Consider the following 13,328-nt stretch of genomic DNA (forward strand, 5'->3'; position numbering starts at 1 on the left):
TTTGAAACAAATTCATGGGACATAATTCAATTCTCGTCAAATCCCAAAGCCATGGATGATTGTGCGTAATTCAGAATTGGAACTAAAACCGGAACCAGAGCTGGTAACTTAGATTCTCTATATCACTTCTTATTGAAAGAAATTCTACCAAGACTTCTGACGGTAAAAACCCTAACTCGTTTGAAATCTGTTTGCAAAGATTGGCTCTTCACAATTTCTAGCTATACTTTCGCAGAATCCCACCTTAAAATCTCGTCTCGTTCTAAACAAGCTCTCATGATGTCTACACCTTCGCCTATATCTCGTCTTTCTTTTTCCTCATTCATGTATGATGAACTTAGTACCTCATATAATTTTTTCCGTCTTTGGAATCCTGCCACCCACCAATCCATTTCGAGAACGTAGCTTTCTCAGTTGTGGTCATAACACATCTTTTGGATATATATCTTCCCTAAACGACTATACTAAGAGCTTTATTCTTGGTAGTCATATATATTAATTTTCGTTAAAGACGAGTAATTGGGAAAGATGTCCTTTAATAAAGAAGCACGGCATTAAAATGTCTTCAGAAGTACCAATGTTGTTTCATGATAGAATGTGGTGGCTTATTAAAGATGATTGGAATCAAGTTGCACACATTCTTTGCTTGGATTTATTAGTAAACGACTCAAAGAATTCCCATGGATGGATTCGGTTAACATATACAACAACGGCTATGTTCAATTCTTTGTGGTTAATGGATGGATTTTTATCACTGTGTTGTTATTACGGTTATTATTCTCTCAAAAAGGATGTCTGGATGTTGAAACGAACCGGAGATTGGGATTCTTGCCTTCTTGGGAGAGATTACACTCTATAGATAATGATGGAAATTATTTTTCGGTTTTTGTTTTTGAGAATGGCTAGTGCTTAGTCAAATATGCAAAGAGACATCAAATTGCAAAGAATTGATCAACTTGGTGTAATTGATCTTACCGCGAAAGATCCAAAACAAATCCAACCACATATTGATTTACCTTGCCGTATCAACCAAACTTGGGGCTATGTTGAGAGTCTTGTTTCGCCTTTTGGAACAAAATTATGAAATCTAGCAGAGCGAGATACGACGATTAGAAAAAAAAAATTGACATTTTCCATAGGATTATTCCATCACCAAATTTAGAAAATTGTCTTTTTGTTGCAATTTCAAAAGATTTTGTGATTGCTTGGTTTTAAGTCACTTCATGTCAGCAGGACTATAAGAAAAATATTAGCAGGGCAGGTCACAGAGAGCTAAAAAAACAGTTTGGACTTTTCACATCCACTCGCTGGTTTGGTCTGTTATATCTACAGATCTCCTATTTTAATCCAAATTTTACAAGTAAACTCAATTTTATTATATTGCAAACGGAGATTTTATTGCGTTTATTTGTTGCTCGATTTTGAAGAATATGTTGCACAGTTACAAAAATGGGGGTTTCGTCAGAAAATGCTCGAGGAATATGGTAATGTATGTACCAAGGTTGTTAGTATAAAAATCTTTGCTACGTAAGTAGATACATAGAGAGTACCTTTCAAGCAATAAAAATGCTAAAATTTATAGTTTAAGTAGCTTGTCAGCCTTAGAGAAGAGTAGGATCAATTACAGCCTGGCCGATCCTAACGATCCTACAATCAGGTACGATTTTGACCAATCTAGTATGATCCAACAATGATCCGAGTGGGAAAATAGGATCATCGGATCTTGTACAATCCTACACAATCCTGCTCGATTGTTCCTACAAGATCCTGCTACGATTCTTCCTATTATGCAATTTGCTTCCAATCCAAATTGTTTTGCTTAAAATAGATCTCATAGGATCGCAGTTTTGACAATGGTATGTGCATTTCAGTTGCTAGGTACCATTGCTGACATTTACATGGATTCGTACAACATAAATATCGATTGAATAGGATTTTGTACTTGTAAATAATGGGTGTAGTTCTACAAGATAATTAGCGCTTCTGTCGTAATGTTTTTATGATAAGTTTATTATTAACTAGTCTTATGAGTTATGATCCTTGCAAATGTGCAATGCACAAGTTGTATCAATCGAAGGAAAGGAGAAAGACGGATAAAATGACAGAAGGGAAGTAGAAAGAGAATTATTTATGCGAAAGGAAGTGAATTAGGATAGAGAAAACGAAATAAGCGACTGTTAGTGATGTCCAGTACAGGTTTCCTAGGTTTATGCTTTTTTATATACAATGTATTATAATATATTACTACGTATAGATGTATGATATGCGAAGTATTGTTTAGTGTACATGCACATTGACATAACCGAAGGTGCAATGGACTAGATGATTGAATGCCTACAAGATGAATTCCATTAAAATCGAAAAGGGCTGATGAAACATCATACATCGAATCATGGATACTACAATAGGATAGACCTCGGCAAAATGACAACATTGTGCTCATAGACCTAACATAACAACCTTCCTACAACATATATAATGATTTGCCACCGATTTTCTCAAATCTAGACTCAAGAGTGCAAAATGCTCAAACAACATTGGGTTGATGGATCAACCTTTCCTATCCTCCAACAAAAGTAACAATTTGCCACATATTTCTTTACCACTCCATTCAAAATACATTAGTCAGTTTAGCACTCCTACCGTCATGATAATCGACAAGAGTCATATCACTACCTACCAAAATTAACAGACAACACCCAAACGATCAGGAAAAAAACTGGCCTTGAATCCTTGATAGAATTGAGAACAAGGGAATCTGCTGAAAGCGAAGTCTGCATTTGCCACAAAGGAGGAAGAGAAACTTGAAATTACGAGAAAATCTTGAACAGCAGACCACCATGAGTTGCAAAGAATGGAGCAAAAACAAGGGACTCAACAGCCATTAGTTTGATCAAAATGTTCAATGAAGGGCCTGAGGTGTCCTTAAGTGGATCACCAATGGTATCACCGATGACAGCTGCCTTGTGTGGCTCAGAGCCCTTTGGTCCAAGAGTCCTTGCATGCTCTGAAGCACCAGCCTAACAGAATATTTAAGAAAAATAATCAAAATCTGCCAGAGAAAAATAAGTTGCACTACTTCAATCTGAGATGTTTTGGTGCCTCCAGTTCTGAGATTATACCTCGATATACTTCTTGGCATTGTCCCATGCACCACCAGTGTTAGAGGCAGAAATCGCGATCTGTTACAACCCAGCCGAAGAGAATGATGAGCAAAGAAGCAAAATGTGAAGCATAAATCTGCAGGAGCCAGAATATAAGAATACTCCAGCTGGAAATTTCTATTCAATCAATCAAAGCCTTAATCCCATATGTGGGGTCAGCTACTGCATACTAGGAAAACGATATATACTGCATACTAGGAAGGCTGGTACTCTGCTAAGTTTATCTTTGTTTTCGGATTAGTCTATACCTTTCCATTTCTGTAACATCAGTTTTCTTAAATAAGGTTCATGCAAATCCATATGGAATGATCGCTCTTCATAAGCATGCACAATTAGGAAGTAGCTTTGTATTAATCACATACAATAAAGTTTAGACTTTAGATCACAGAGGTATTCCGAACGATTTGAGCAAGATCACAATCAGTTTAAATCATCAATAAGTCAAAGCTGCCTAACATAATGATCAAGGTTATAATAATGGTAAATAAATATTTAGTTAAACAAGGACCTACCTGGACTCCAGAAACAAGGGATCCAGCCAGAACACCAGATAGAGTCTCAACACCAAAGAGGGTTCCGACGATGAGTGGAGTGAGCATGACTAAGGCACCAGGGGGGATCATTTCTTTGATAGATGCATCAGTAGAGATCTTAACACAATTGGCATAGTCAGGCTTCGCAGTTCCTTCCATCAGACCAGGGATAGTGTTGAACTGCCTGCGGACCTCCTCCACCATCTTAAGAGCAGCGCTACCCACACTCTTCATGGTCATGGCAGAGAACCAGTAAGGAAGCATGGCACCAACAAGCAAACCAATAAAAACTTTGGGGGTCAAGACATCAACAGTTGAAATAGATGCGCGGCTGACAAAAGCACCAAACAGAGCCAAGGAGACCAGAGCAGCAGATCCAATAGCAAATCCCTGTGAAGCGGAAAATTAATAAGATCAGAATTTTCCCCTTTACATGGTTACATGATTTTCGTGCAATTTGAAGAAAATCCCACTTCATCGAACAGCCCTAATTTACAATCTAGATGAGCCAACAAATCAACTATTAAATGCAACAGTAAACTACAGAAACCGATTTTAGAACAAGGTGCAAATATATTAATTCTATGGAACCAACAGAGATTCATAGTCATTCTAAACCAACAGTTGGCAAGAACAATGAGGCATAGCTAATATATAACTAATCAAAATTAAATACACAGTTTATTACGCAGGATGTGGCCAATGCATGTCAAAGGAAGCAGAAGGTACCTTCCCAATGGCAGCAGTCGTATTCCCGGCTGCATCAAGGGCATCGGTCCTGTCACGAATCCGAGAGCTCATTCCTGCCATCTCAGCAATACCTCCAGCATTGTCACTGATTGGACCATAAGCATCAATTGCAAGACCAGTGGCAATGGTGCTCAGCATTCCAAGGGCAGCAACAGCAATACCATACATGGCAGCAAAGCTAAAACTGACAAAGATGCTGAGAGCTATAGCAAAGATGGGGATGATGACAGATTTGTAACCCAAGGCCAAACCAAAAATAACATTTGTGGCAGCTCCTGTTCGGCAGGAATCAGCAACATCTTGCACAGGACTGCCAGAGAAGTCGGTAATTTAGTCACTAACATTTCACAAATAGATACAAATCATACAATCATATCCAAGTCTCTGAAATAATGGCTTACCTGTATGCATTACTGGTGTAGTACTCTGTCACAAAACCAATGATGAGTCCAGCCCAAAGACCAACACAAACACAGAGAAATAGTTGCCTGCAAAAATAAATTGAGATAATCTATTAAATTGGAGTATCAACGGCTAGGGTATTTTCTCAAAGATTTTTGAAGTGAAAGAGATTGAGAATCTCTCACAAAAGTCAACAAACTATAATAGAACATAACATTAATGTCTATTCTTAACATGCCTAATATATCTGCTAAAAAGCTAAAGGAAATACTTGTATAAGATAGTGAAAGAAGTACTTAGACCAACAATCCTTGACCAAAGGATGTTGGATTTGAATTTATGATAAAAAATAAAAAAAATAAAAATTTTAAAAAAAATTTAAAAAAATAAATAAATAAAAAAGACATAAAATTTCACATACATTGATACATAGACAGCTCTGGTTTTCTAAATAAAATCAATGACAATTTGACAATGGCAGAAATGCCTTATACATATACTTGATCCTCAAGTAGCCATTATATTCTTTAAACCAAGCAACCGACATTTAGATAGTTGTGCATAATTTCTCGGTCTAAAATATACGTGAACTTAGGCTGATTAGCACACACATTGTACTAAGACTAGTATCCAATATCTAAAACCTGGCCAAATAGGGGCTTCCAATGCTAACTCTATTATTTGCATTACAAAAACACCATGTAATTGAGACTAAACTTGCAAGGCATCAAACTCTGCCAATTTAATATATAGCCTTTTGACATCATGTGATACCTAAGAATTCATTTACAATACAGGTGTCTGACTCCTATATGTTCAACCAAAACCTATGTCCAAACATAATTAATTCTATGAAATTGTAGAAAGCATGGTCAATCTTACCAATTGTGAACGACCTTTTGAGTGCCAAAATTGAAAATGGTGAAAGAGGATGGGACAGCAACCCAAGTGACAATTGCAACACCCACAGTCATAAGAATAGTTGAAATAATTAGCTGATGCTTCAGTGCTGGCTCAATTTCTTTGACAGCTTTAATTTCAAAGAAATCAGTAGCAAAGAGAGTTGTGATCAAACAAACAATGATCCCCATGGAACTAACAAGTAGAGGATAACACATGGCAGTAAACTCATGGTTGATGCCAAAGGAGGATATAGAGGCAACAACAAGGGCAGCACAGGATGATTCAGCATATGAACCAAAGAGATCAGAACCCATCCCAGCTATATCACCAACATTGTCACCAACATTGTCGGCGATCACCTGAAACAGCAGGAGGTAAATTATAAGAACTAAGCCAAATTAGAAACCTACTTCTTGAACAGTGAGGATACTTACAGCTGGGTTTCTTGGATCATCTTCTGGGATGTTCCTTTCAACCTTTCCTACCAGATCAGCACCTACGTCAGCAGCCTTAGTATATATACCTCCCCCAACTCTACCAAAAAGGGCCATTGAAGAGCCTCCAAGACCATAGCCAGTGATAGCCTCAAACAGGCCTTCCCAATCATCACCGTAGTACAGCTTGAATAAATTAATGGTAATGTACAGGACCAATAGGCCATTTGCTGCAAGGAGGAAACCCATAACAGCACCAGATCTGAATGCAACAATAAATGCCTTCCCAACCCCCTTTCTAGCTTCCAAGGTTGTCCTAGCATTTGCATAGGTAGCAATCTTCATTCCTAGAAAACCAGAGACAACAGAAGTGACAGCACCAAGCAAGAACGACACGGTGCTGAATATAGCTGTAGCCAATGCAGGCTTGCACTTCTTGAAAGGGTTGTAAGTGCATGCTTGGCTTTCAGTACTAAAGCCTTCCACTGATCCCAAAAAGAGAAAAATGAGGGCAGCAAATGCAACCATGAATACCCCAACATACTGGTATTCCGTGTATAAAAAAGAAGTTGCACCTGATAACAAAACCATTAATACAAGTCAGTAAAACGCTGAAGGAAGATATGATTATAAACAAAAATAAAAATAAATAATGTTAAGACAGACTATGGTGTACAAACGACGTATAATTTATGGCTGATAGGAAAATAGGATGTTCAACCAAAAATATTCATATACAGAGCAAGGGAAAAAGTCTAGGGAACCAGACAAGCAGATAGTGGTTTACTTTTTTTCTTCCCCTTAACATTCTTCATTAAACAGAAACAACAGCACCACAGAACTCAGAACATCAAAAGTACTTTGTCAAGGTAACAGAGGAATAAGGCCATTCCAATTGCAAATGATCCTCAAACTCTAATTTTCCAATCTACAAATTCTGGTGTATTCACATCAAGATGCAATTATGCATTAGGTCTGTCAATTTCAGCATCTTCTATTCTTCTAATTAGCAATTTAGCATTGTGATCATAACTATATAGTGATCCATTGACTTGAAACGCATGGAAATTATTATTAAATGACCATCTTAGTTTTGAAGAATCGAAACATAATTTATTTCTTTTTAATCCAAACAAAATGTACAAAGGCTCTGTTCACCTTGACTATTCTTAGCTAAACTTAACTTATTTTGGCTGAATTTAGTCTATAATTGTTGAACTTACTTGTTTTGATGAAATTAACATTATTTTTATGAAAGTTTATATAAAGTTAAACTTATTTACTGGATTTTACTTGTTTATTACTGGATTTTAGTTAACACGAACTTTTTTACACGACTCATCTTTGATGAACTTAACTTCCCTTCGCAGAAACTTATTTTAATTCTACTACTTCTGGAGAATAGAGCTGTACAATGTTTACTTGGATTGTGCAATGACAAATTATACACTTTGAAATCTCAGTCGTTTATTAACAAAAAGCTTGGAAACTTAGCTGAATCCCAAACAACAATTCAAGAAAGAGGGGCCAAAGGTGTTTTATGCTCATAACAAACATGAAAAAATTACGAAGTAATTTAAATTAAGGCTAAATCCTCAATTAAAAGGCCTTCATTCACCATTAGTATCTCGGATTAGCATAGCAAAATCCCTTGACAATTTCAGATTATTACAAAAATAATAAAATCATTCTTTTTTATTAATTTTTTTTTTAATCATCTTCCTTAAAATTTCTACTGTATGATTTGATATGGAATACACAGTTTTATCAAGTCACAATTTGAATCGTCGTACCACGTGCAGCACACGTGAACATTAGAGACAGAACAAAAATTACCAAATTACGGCAACATAGAAAATAGCAACCGAATCCACTTTTTTTGGAAAGTGACAATACTCGTAATATACAACTAAATAAAATGAGCGGCAAATATAACTCAGAAATAAAAAATAAATAAAGTAAATATAAAAGGCAAAATCTAACCAAAATTAATTGATTAGCAAAATTAGAATATAAAACTATGATGAAATAGAAAGTAGATCTATGCACTAATCCAAATCATTTCCAGTTTTCCACTTTTAATCAGTGTAATTTTAAAGCGGATAAGAGCTACACATAAGCATTAAATATTTCCGACCACATAAACAACAACATTGATCGACCGGTAAACGAACAACGATCGAGCAAATCTTACTACATTAGATCTGAGAAGAATCAATCAAAACATTAATTAAAAACAGAGAATTATATACCTTCAGAAATGGCGTTTTGAATTTCTGCACATTTAGCGACGACATTATGGTCATTACCACCATCTTCTTCCTCAATCAAGTAATCATGGAATCCATTCTTAGAACCTCCGCCATTGTTAACATTTCGCTCCGACGAGACCTTAACCTTAGAAACAATAAACCATTGTACGAGAGAAAACACGATTCCGACGACGGCGCACGCCGGAATCACGATCTGAGTAACTAGATCTGGAATCATTTCTATCACCGGAACCCTAATTTCTTGCCGGAACCCTAAAAATCGCCGATTTTCCGGCGATGAACAACAGGTAGTACGACAACTACGGCAGCTAAACAACACTAGTGGTGGAGAGTGAGAGAGTGAGTGAAGTGGGTTTTTATAGTGTGTTAGAAATTAGAAGGATGTGATTGGGTGTATTGATGTGTAGGGAAGTTATTGTGGGATTAAATCTGGACCGTTGGATTTGACGGTGGATGATGGAGATTGTTTTGTGGTGATGAGATGTCGTAATCGGGGGAGTATGGAAGAAAGGGATATACTAGCAGTTTAGCATAATTATGCGCATTTTTATGAATTAAAATAATATTTTATGTAATGTGAGGTTGATAAAATACAATAAAAAAAATTATTAATTATTAATAAAGGGTGAGTTGGGAGATCAGCATTAATTAACGTTGGAATACGGAAATAATATTTGGAGGGTTATTTTAAATGGTTATTTTTACGAAGTTCTTATCTAAATTAGGTCCTTATTTATTACGGATGGAGGTGTAAAAATTACACCCGGCCCGACTCGATCCGATCCGAAACTGATTCAAAAAATATCCGATTTAGATTTAGACTCGCGTGGACACATTAATTTAGTATGATTTAACTTTAAAATTTGATCCGACTCGACCTTATCAGACCCGATTCGATTATTCAAATTCACACCTCTGATTACGGAGTACAGTATTACTCCAGGTCCATCTTACTGGGAATTTACTCAATTTATACTAATTTCATTGTTTTTCGTTCTGATTGATTCTTTAAGAGTTACACTTACTAGTTCCGGAGTATGAATCTTACAAGTCATGTATAGTAGAGGTGATCAAAGTGTGGGTTGGATAAGGCCAATGCCAAAAAAAAACAGCCCATTAGGTCATGTAGAGTCAAGGTATGGGCAGAAAATGCTTACCCAAAACCAAAATTGGATATATGGCGCGAATTTATATCCCTAGTAACCAATGTTTAAGGTCTTTTTTCAAATGTATGAGATCTTTGGTTTAAAGTCCAATAAGTCTCCTTAGATGAACCTTACTCTTTGTTTTTTACTTCATAGTTTGTTTGTACAATAAAACTTACACATTTTAAATAGCATGATAGAATAGAAAAGAAGAGTGAAATTAAAAGATATAGAAAGAGAAACGGAGCTCTATTTTCCTTTCAAATCTTTTCAATTGTGAAGGGATGATGTTTATTAAAAATGGAGGGAACAAAATTGTTCCCTTTCAAAACTCTTATATGAACCTTTTTCTTTTTTGACATGCTGAACATGGGAATTTGTTTCCCTTCTTTTCCCTTTTCCAAACACCCCCCAACCCTCTTTTTTATCCCAAACAAAATTTTAGTATTTTTGTTGAGCCGAAGCCCATGAGTCAATAAGGTGAAGGAGTAACTAGACAACATACATAATTATTGGGCCTTTTGTCTTTAAAAGCAAAAACTGGCCCAAGTAATTTATAAGATAGATATATAGAAAATTTGGGTTTTTTTATTTTTTATTTTTTACATATCTATCATAAGATAAACAACTACTCTGTTTCAAAAAAAAATAAAATAAACAACTACTCCATAATACACTGATTACACTCCCTTGACTAACATATTAATTTCCCTAAGCCATTACACTCCCCATTGTTATATACATCTGGGATGCGTGATGTATCAAATGTATTTTTTCTCATTTGGATGATAATTATTCATTTAATCATAAAATTGACTTAGATTAGTTAGGTATATCGTGTATTCGGTATATATAAATATTTCATCTACCCTCAAGGGCGGACCTGTATTATTCAATTTATTACTTGTTTCATAAGTGATCATTCAGATCATACTACATCTTATTCGCTTCTATTTATTATTTTCTCCAATTTTTTTTCTTGAATTGTTTTATTATGCTTACCAACACATAACTTACAAAAGTTATATTTTTTAAGACGTTTAAAGAAGATGACGTGAATAGTGCAAAAGCCAATAAAATAGGTACTTAGTAAAGTAAAAAAAAAAAATCGGCGGAAGCATTAAAAATCTTCAATTTCACAAAAGCACATACTATCAATATTTAGGGAGTGAGGGAGCAGTATCCATTATTAATATATTCATTTTATAAAATGCAACACTTTACCTTAATAAACTCTCATATTTTTTTAGTCAAAGTGTAAGTGTTGTTTTTTTATATTGAGAAACTATTTTCTTTCCCTGTTATGTAAAAATATCCTAACTTAAAAAAAATAAAAATCAAATTAAATCAAAGTACATCATATATATATATATATATATACAAGAAGAAAAATATTATCCTTAAAAAAAGCCATACGACATCTATAATAATAACAAAGATTTGTAAACCACAAATTTAAAGAAAATAACATAACTTTTACCATCAAAATCATAATTATTTTGAGTTGATGACAAACCCTAAACATGTTAGATAATTTAGAGTGTTATATGGTGCGCGTGTGTTGTATGGTGTGCGCTCGCGCCCGTGTAAAGCGCGACCGCGCCTGGTAGGCGCGGCCGCGATGAGAGCGCGCCTAAACCACGTACCTCTCTGGATTTCATCATGGAAGATGAAAGGCGCGGCCGCGCAATATATGGCACGCCCGCGCCTCTGGTCGCGCTCAAACCGCGCCCCTCATTGGAAAATTTCATCAAACGCATATTCTGGGTAGGAGCGCCCGCTCCTCAGTGTGGCGCGCCCGCGCCAAAGTTGTCGCGCCCGCGCCATTAGCCAGTTTTGCGGTTATTTGCTGACGGTTGATTCTCTTATAAAGAGAATTGGTGAACAACGAAAGAAAAAGACAGAGAAAATTACAAAACTTTTGTTCATCCTCTCCATATAATTCTCCTATTCTCTTTCAATCTTCTTGCAAACTATTGAAAGATTAACCTCTTGAAATTTAGCCATCTTTTGTGAATTAATCATCCTTATTCGTTTCTTTGTGCTAAGAACGGATTGAGTGTCTTTTGTATCTCAAAGAGAATTTCCGGTTTAACCCAAGCACCGTTGTGGGGGAAATTAATCTCTTTAGGAAAGTGTATACACGCCTAAGACATTATATCAAGGTTTGAGACTCAAGTGGTCACCGGTATTCTCGTGTTCATGTTCGTTAGAAAGGCTTGGAAGTGAGGCAAGTTTGTAATCTTTCACATTAGGATTTATCATTTGAATTTCTGTAATTCATTGATTTAATATTGCTTTGCTTGTAATACTTTGATTAGTATTGGAATTGTGTATGATTTGATTATTGTACATGTTTAGGTTTGTTCCCACAATTGTTTAAGTATTTACTTGTTGTAATTGTTGTTTAGAAAACCTAACAATCTAAAGAGATTAAAATTTTTTTGTAAAACTTAGCAAGCAGGTCTAGTGTGAAAGAATTAACCACAAATTTTGTCAAACTTAAGAAGTTTGATGGTGTGAAGTTTAGGAGATGGAAGAAGAAGATGTATTTTCTTCTTACATCCTTAAATATGGCCTATGTAATTAGTACTCCAAGGCCTAATGAACATGAGAATGAAACCTTGGAATCTGTTCGGGAAATATCGAAATGGGACAACGACGATTTTATATGTCGTGGTCATATCTTGAATGGGATGGAGGATGACTTATTTGATGTATATCAAAATGTGGAATCGGCTAAGGAGCTTTGGGAGTCCTTGGAAAGCAAGTATATGGCGGAGGATGCTTCAAGTAAGAAATTTCTTGTTAGCAATTTTAATAATTATAAATTTGTTGATGGTCGATCCATTATGGATCAATTTCATGAATTGCAACGTATCTATGGTAGTTTAGAACAACATGGGATAGCTATGAATGAGTTGTTTGTTGTTTCTAGTATTATTGACAAATTACCCCCTAGTTGGAAAAATGTTAAGCATGATTTAAAGCATAAGAAAGAGGACATGACTTTGTCCGGTTTGGCCACCCATCTTCAAATTTAAGAAAGGATTCGAGCCATGGAAGGTGCTAAGGATGGAAATCCTAGCACATCTACCATTAATATGGTAGATGAGGGAAGAGCTAGTGCATCTACTAGTGGAAAGAGAAAGAATTTTAATTCTTTCAAGAACAAGTCCAATAAGAAATTGGCAAGTAACAAGTTTACTTGTTGGGAATGCGGTAAAGCTGGTCACCGCAAGAAGGACTGTTATTCTTTCAAGAAAAGAATAGAGAAAGCCAAGGAGAGCCGTGCTTCTGGAAGCAAGGACCCATCCATGAAAGGTCATCCATTTCATGAGGTTGAATTTAATTCCGGTTTGGACTTAAATGCAACGGATCCTAACATATTTATGGTACAGGATGATGAATCATGGTGGATTGATTCGGGGGCTTCAAGGCATGTATGCAAGAGTAAGCATTGGTTCAAAACCTTTCAAAAGGTTTTTGATGGAGAAGACCTCTTCATGGGGAACAATTCTACCATCAAGGTTTTTGGAAGAGGACAAGTTGAGCTAATGTTTAGTTCAGGGACTGCAATCATTCTTAGGAATGTTTTGTATGCTCCGGAAATTAGTAGAAATCTTGTATTGGGGCCTACCCTGAATAGTCTTGGCTATAAGCTTGTATTTGAAGCTAATAGATGCATAATTACTAGGGATGTAACTTTCATAGGACGTTGTTA

General features: G+C 35.9%; 1 protein-coding gene across 1 annotated transcript; it reads right to left on the reverse strand.

Moving 5' to 3' along the window:
* Window positions 1-2,326: 2,326 nt before the first annotated feature.
* On the reverse strand, window positions 2,327-8,798 carry LOC110698623 (pyrophosphate-energized vacuolar membrane proton pump-like). Its single transcript, XM_021876090.1, has 8 exons — window positions 8,439-8,798; window positions 6,187-6,761; window positions 5,732-6,111; window positions 4,849-4,935; window positions 4,427-4,757; window positions 3,677-4,087; window positions 3,123-3,182; window positions 2,327-3,020 (listed from the first exon to the last, which is right to left on the reverse strand). Exons 1-8 carry the CDS (start codon window positions 8,674-8,676, stop codon window positions 2,811-2,813), a joined length of 2,292 nt encoding a protein of 763 aa, XP_021731782.1. The 5' UTR covers window positions 8,677-8,798; the 3' UTR covers window positions 2,327-2,810.
* Between the last annotated feature and the right edge of the window lie 4,530 nt (window positions 8,799-13,328).

Source organism: Chenopodium quinoa, unplaced genomic scaffold (assembly GCF_001683475.1).
Source record: "Chenopodium quinoa cultivar QQ74 unplaced genomic scaffold, ASM168347v1, whole genome shotgun sequence".
Lineage (NCBI taxonomy): Eukaryota > Viridiplantae > Streptophyta > Magnoliopsida > Caryophyllales > Amaranthaceae > Chenopodium > Chenopodium quinoa.

Excerpts from the sequence above, each read along its gene's own strand:
- LOC110698623 (XM_021876090.1), bottom strand. The coding sequence starts at position 8,676 with ATGATTCCAGATCTAGTTACTCAGATCGTGATTCCGGCGTGCGCCGTC. Across the intron at positions 6,762-8,438 it reads TCAAAACGCCATTTCTGAAG|GTGCAACTTCTTTTTTATAC; the intron begins GTATATAATTCT and ends TTTTGTTATCAG. Across the intron at positions 3,183-3,676 it reads CCCTTGTTTCTGGAGTCCAG|ATCGCGATTTCTGCCTCTAA; the intron begins GTAGGTCCTTGT and ends GGGTTGTAACAG.